Source organism: Pecten maximus, unplaced genomic scaffold, assembly GCF_902652985.1.
Source record: "Pecten maximus unplaced genomic scaffold, xPecMax1.1, whole genome shotgun sequence".
NCBI lineage: Eukaryota > Metazoa > Mollusca > Bivalvia > Pectinida > Pectinidae > Pecten > Pecten maximus.
In genome coordinates, this window is record NW_022981875.1 from 1 (window position 1) to 6697 (window position 6697).

Here is a 6697-nt window from a genome sequence, read left to right on the forward strand (position 1 = left end):
ATATTTTAAAAAAAATATCAGGGATTTTTCCTACAATAGAAACAGGGTCTCTTAAAAAGACCCATTCCCCTAAAAAATCTCAATTTGCCACTGAAAAATTCCTAATTTTGAAGTCACTTTTCAATGATTAAGTAAGTTTTATCTACAAAAACCTATACTAAGGTACTTTTGAAAAAAAACCAGCTATAGATAACAAAATGAAATCAAAAATAATATAAAGGCAATACTTATAAAAGAAAAAAAAAGAAATTCACTAATTTTGGTTTTCCCAATGTCACAATGTCATGTAGAAATTCAGTGGACCCTGGACCCAGTTGAAAAATTGTCGGAAAATCCCTGAACATAATGGTGATTAAATTCAAACTGATTTTGAACAAATTTTAACTGATATCCTACCCAGCAAAATAATTACTTGTTTTTGTAATTTCCAATTTACAGACTCTATGAATTTTATCAAAGATCTTGACAGACAAGCCAGTGTTAGACTCAAGAATAAAACAGCGCTATCTGTAGCATTGGCGGAACATCTGTTTGGAAAACTTTCCCTGAGAAAAAGCTATACCATCAACACCAGATTTAAAAGTGAAGTAGACAAATGTCAGTGTGGCTGTGGTACCAGCATAAAGTACAGATTTGGGGACACAAGCATCGGTATGTATTTCAGAATATTTCATTAATTTTTTTTCGACATTGATACAATATCAAATAACTGAAAAGATTTTTGGTTTGTTTTTGTTTAACGTCCTATTAACAGCCAGGGTCATTTAAGGACGTGCCAGGTTTTGGAGGTGGAGGAAAGCCATAGTACCCGGAGAAAAAACACCGGCCTGCGGTCAGTACCTGGCAACTGCCCTACATAGGTTTCAAACTCACAACACAGAGGTGAAGGGCTAGTGATAAAGTGTCAGGAACACCTTAGCCACTAGGCAACCACGGCCCCTTACTGAAAAGAAGTGTCATTCATAAGACTGTAAATGACATCTACAGTGTGGCCATTATGACATTATCATTGTGGCAGTGAGGATGATTCATTTCATTGTAAAAAAAGTCTATTTTTTGTCTGAAGGAATCGAATTCATGATAATGAAAAACTTATTTCAGCTTAAATTGAATTTTAATTAGATCCGACATGCAACAGCCAAAATTAAAGGGAATTAATCTTAAGTATTGTACTTCTTTTCTCTGATATTTATGATAATCCATACATAGCTAATACCAATTGCAGCAACAATAAATGCTAATGTAGAAATCTAACAGAGCGCATGATTAATTGAATTTAAATCATTGCCTCTGCTAGGGATTAAACTGTGGACTTCTGACTTACTAGTCTTACACTAAACTAATCGAGCTCAAGAGAAGATATCCCTAGCCGAGCGATATAATTGGGACTAGTATTTATTAGGGTTACAGAAGATAGTTCCATTTTTAATTAAAGCAAATATTTTTATTAGGGTTACAGAAAGATAGTTCCATTTTTAATTAAAGCAAATATTGTTTACTCTAAGGGTTACAGAAAGATAGTTCCATTTTTAATTAAAGTGAATTGTTGTGCAGGGCTGACCATGATATCAGCATAATTCTAGATCTATACCAGATTCCATTAAATCTGAATCCATTTTTAGGTCATCTGACCCACAGGGTCAGGATGACCTATAGCCATCGTGCTTCGTCCGTCGTCGTCCGCCGTGCGCCGTGCGCCGTCAGCCGTCCGCCGTCCGTAAACTTTTCACATTTCAATCTTCTTCTCAAGTTCCACCAGTGGCATTAAGATAAAACTTGCCAGAAATGATCCTGAGATGGTCCTGACCAAGTGTTGTTATTTTTCGGGTTGGTCTGAAATCCAAGATGGCCGCCATAGCCGCCATTTTGAAAACACATTTTAAACTTCTTCTCAAGTTCCACCAGTGCTGTTGGGCTGAAACTTGCCAGAAATGATCCTGAAATGATCCCGACCAAGTGTTGTTATTTTTCGGGTCGGTCCGAAATCCAAGATGGCCGCCATAGCCGCCATCTTGAAAAACACATTTTAAACTTCTTCTCAAGTTCCACCAGTGCTATTGAGCTGAAACTTGCCTGAAATGATCCTGATATGATCCCGACCAAGTGTTTTTTTTTTTTCGGGTCGGTCTGAAATCCAAGATGGCCGCCATAGCCGCCATCTTGAAAAACACATTTTAAACTTCTTCTCAAGTTCCAACAGTGCTATTGAGCTGAAACTTGCCTGAAATGATCCTGATATTATCCCGACCAAGTGTTGTTATTTTTCGGGTCAGTCCGAAATCCAAGATGGCCGACATAGCCGCCATCTTGAAAAACACATTTAAAACTTCTTCTCAAGTTTCACCAGTGCTATTGAGCTGAAACTTGCCTGAAATGATCCTGATATGATCCCGACCAAGTGTTGTTATTTTTCGGTCGGTCCGAAATCCAAGATGGCCGCCATCTTGAAAAACACATTTAAAACTTCTCCTCAAGTTCCACCAGTGCTATTGAGCTGAAACTTGCCTGAAATGATCCTGATATGATCCCGACCAAGTGTAGTTATTTTTCGGGTCGGTCCGTAATCCAAGATGGCCGCTAATGCCGCCATCTTGAAAGACACATTTAAACTTCTTCTTAAGTTCCACCAGTGCTATGGAGCTGAAACCTGCCTGAAATGATCCTGATATGATCTCGACTAAGTGTTGTTATTTTTCGGGTCGGTCTGAAATCCAAGATGGCTGCCATCTTGAAAAACACATTTTAAACTTCTTCTCAAGTTCCACCAGTGCTATTGAGTTGAAACTTGCCTGAAATGTTCCTGATATGATCCCGATCAAGTGTTGTTATTTTTTATTATTTTTCGGGTCGGTCAAAAATCCAAGATGGCCGTCATAACCACCATATTGAAAAACAAATTTTAAACTTCTTCTCAAGTTCCACCAGCGCTGTTGGGCTGAAACTTGCCTGAAATGATCCTGAGATGATCCCGACCAAGTGTTGTTATTTTTTAGATTGGTCTGAAATCCAAGATGGCCGCCATAACCACCATCTTGAAAAACACGTTTTAAACTTCTTCTCCAGTTCCATTGGTGCCATTGAGCTGGAAATGGGTGAGGTTGTCAAGGAAGGAGGGCCAACAAAGTGTTGTTATTTTTTCGGCCTCCTAAAAACTTTGACATGGCAGCAATGGCGGCCATTTTGTAACATGATTGCGCAATCATGGTTTTCCTGAACAACACCTATTTCAAACTTCTCAAATTCCACCGATGGGATTCAGCTCTTACTCACCAGAAATTATCCTTAGATGGTCCAGACCAAGTGTTGTTATTTATTGGGTCGGTCAGAAATCCAAGATGGCCACCATGGCCAACAGTGCCACTATATACTTGCTACAGAGAATGCATACTACAATAATATAAGGGTTTTAATTTAGAGTCAGATGACCGTTAAGGCCCCTGGGCCTCTTGTTGTGTAAGTGACTGCGGAACTTCCTTCAAAACCAGCAAAACTTGTGACCATGCATGTGAAAGTTTTGACTGCATTTCTGTACTTTGGGGTTTTACATGTATTTGACTAGTTCATGTATACATTAAATGTATATTTTCAGATTATTTTATTTTGTGCTAGTTACTGTATTGATAATCATGTTAGCTTTTACTGTGGGTATTTGAGTTCCAGTATACCTGTTATATTTAATTTAAACCAGACTCAATTGTAATTTCTCCTGTTTCATTTTTCCATGACTTTGAGTAGGTTAGCAAAACCTATATGTACATGTGTACCTAAAGCCACACGTACTATCAAGCCATTATTTTATCACCACATCATTTGAACTTGATGCAAAATTTTGAATTTCTAAATTAGAACATATCTATATATTAAATTCACATGATCATGTATTTTGTAGAATGTTACTGGTGTTACTTTTTAGGAAATACATTCATATGTAAAATATCCCACTGTATATACTGATGACAAAACATGTCAAACTCTGAAATCTCCATTGAGGTAGATCTGTCTCATTCCACATCCAAAATGTGAGAGAAAATGCCTGAAAAAAAAAACATGATTTTTGTCACTCCATGGATTAGAATGTGTAGACTTTGGAGCATGATGTTTCTGTGACCATGACTCCATGGATTAGAATGTGTAGACTTTGGAGCATGACGTTTCTGTGACCATGACTCCATGGATTAGAATGTGTAGACTTTGGAGCATGACGTTTCTGTGACCATGACTCCATGGAATAGAATGTGTAGACTCGGGAGCATGACGTTTCCATGACTACACAGTGACTCCATGGATTAGAATGTGTAGATTCGGGAGCATGACGTTTCCATGACTACACCCTGTCACCATCATCAGACAAATGACCAAAGCAGCATGAACGTGTTAAGGGTAAAACCTTGAGATGGACAAGTTGATTCAGCTTGAAGGTGTACACCAGCTTCACCTCTGAGTGATCACCTGACTTGCGAGCTGAAGGTCACAGGTTTAATCCCAGGGGGAGTTACAATAATTGTTTTTCTACTTAACCCCTCTTACTAGTCTTATAGTGCCAGCAGTAGTAGTTGATAGATGATTTACAGTTGTTGAGGTTTAAAACCTAGCTTGAAGTGGTGTTCTAAGAATGTGGTATGAGTCAATATCAACATTTGGATTGGGTCAATATTGTGTGGATTGAGTCAATATCACTGTATGGAATGAGTCAATATCACTGTGGAACGAGTCAATATCACCCTCTACTTTTGCACTGAGAGAATGTTTTTTATATAACTTGATTCGTGTCCAGCCCTCTAATTCACAGGGACTTGGCAGGAATTCTCAACTCACAGCCATATTATATATGTATTGTAATATCCTCATGATACATATATATAGTGTATGGGCTGGGAATCCGTGTCAAGTCCCTGTGCCTTGGTTCGATCCCTGGTGTAGGAACACTACTTGCTTTTTGATCCAAAGGTTTCGACTTACACCAGAACTCTTCTATGGTGAAAAGGGGGAATTTAGTCAACCAGACCTTAGGCCGGCACATCATCGGTGTATGTTTTCAGCTACAGTTGTGTATTCAAAACCCTCATGTGGATAGAAAACATACGTGTACATACCAATAAAACATCACAATTTTTCTTACTTTCCTGTTGTGAATGTTATAGATCTGATTCTGTTTTGACTTTTATTTACTACAGGACAGGAAACAGTCTGGCATGGCGACCTTGATATGGTGTTAGGTGCTGGTGAGGACCAAATACCAGTGCTGCTATCAGGAATGGAAGATTCAAGTCCAGAGACAACTGACGAAGTGAAACCGAAATCTCTCCACTATCCTCATATCAAACATCAGATGTTGGCTCAGACAATTCTGTTCTCATTTCTACAAAAGAAAAATTTTCCTGAATCCAGACATTTTCTTGTCCCTTCCATAGGTGTGTCTCCAAAGGAAGTGATTTTCTTCTTTTACGATTCAGAAAACGATGTACTTATACAAAGTGTGAAGATGCCTTTACGATCAGGTACAGGTGTCTGTTATAGTACCATAATTGCCATTTGGATGACATTGAATTACAGACATCTTGGATCAGGCATTACAAGCTTGATTCGGGCACCGAAATCAAACTTTTTTAATTTAGCAAAAGACGTGATTGACATTTATCAAAATGATTTGAACCTGGGGGGTATCCAGGGCAGTTTTCTCGAGGATACTTTATATCCACAAGACATTCCAACAGAGAAAATGGTGTTTTGGGGAGCCCGAAAATTTGAATTTGGAAATTGACAGAGTGGATATTTTTACTTTAAAAGTTTACTGTTTATTAACTTCATTATATGCAGAGACATTGAAGTTCTTTAACATATTTTCTCTGATATGACCAAGCATCTTGTGTTGAAGAATGTCCACTGCTACAATGTACATGTCGACAAAAGTGAAAACCAGTTTTTTTCATTGGACAAGTGCCAGTTGAAGTACTGTTCAAATGTGTTCTTATCTCTAAATTATATGAATACTCTAATTCAGATTATATGCGAGGACAATTAAAAGTTCCATAAAAATCATATACTTGACAACCGATTTTGTGTTTTTCAAAAAGGCAATATTCGGAGATAAGGATTCCATGATAGAAGTCACTATTTTTTTTTTAATTTTTTTTTTGTCACAGGTGATAGTTGTTTGAATAAAGGTTTCTACAAGAAAATTGTTGTACGGTACTCTTTCCTTAAAGTTTTCTGTAAGTTTTTTTGCTCTAGACTTAATGTACATGTATTTATCTTAAAACACTAAATGTCAAGGTCACTGTACAGTAGGAAATTTAATTGGTTTTCATGGATACATTTTCATCTGAATTGCTTTCAGACCAGTATATCTTCAACGGATGCTTTGAACTTACTAAATCTAAATATTGTAGAATCATGTGATAATAAAGTCTGAAGTGAGATCTGAACTAAAATTAGACCACAAATGGATATTGTCTTAAATGGAAACAGCATTCCTGGTTTTATTACTGCACCATCATCAGATTAAAATTGTATTTTGTCTGTCCTTCTGTCTTTCATTCTTCCATCTGCAAACAATGCTTGTTGCCACTGTTTCTCATAAAGTTAACTTATGGATCTGTGCATATTGAATTTTGAGACTGATTGGAAACAAAATGGCGGATTGGCAGCCATTTTGAATTTTGTAAGTTAATGTTTGTTATTGCTTTTTCTCAGAAAG

The 6697-nt window shown here is 37.3% G+C and overlaps 1 protein-coding gene across 1 annotated transcript; it reads left to right on the top strand.

The window, feature by feature from the left end:
• The first annotated feature begins 290 nt into the window (after positions 1–290).
• On the top strand, positions 291–6048 carry LOC117320259. The gene is made up of 2 exons (XM_033874907.1): positions 291–651; positions 5175–6048. The coding sequence occupies exons 1-2, from the start codon at positions 444–446 to the stop codon at positions 5759–5761; spliced, it is 795 nt and encodes a 264-aa protein (XP_033730798.1). The 5' UTR covers positions 291–443; the 3' UTR covers positions 5762–6048.
• The last annotated feature ends 649 nt before the right edge of the window (positions 6049–6697 follow it).

Excerpts from the sequence above, each read along its gene's own strand:
- LOC117320259 (XM_033874907.1), top strand. The coding sequence starts at position 444 with ATGAATTTTATCAAAGATCTTGACAGACAAGCCAGTGTTAGACTCAAG. Across the intron at positions 652-5,174 it reads ATTTGGGGACACAAGCATCG|GACAGGAAACAGTCTGGCAT; the intron begins GTATGTATTTCA and ends TATTTACTACAG.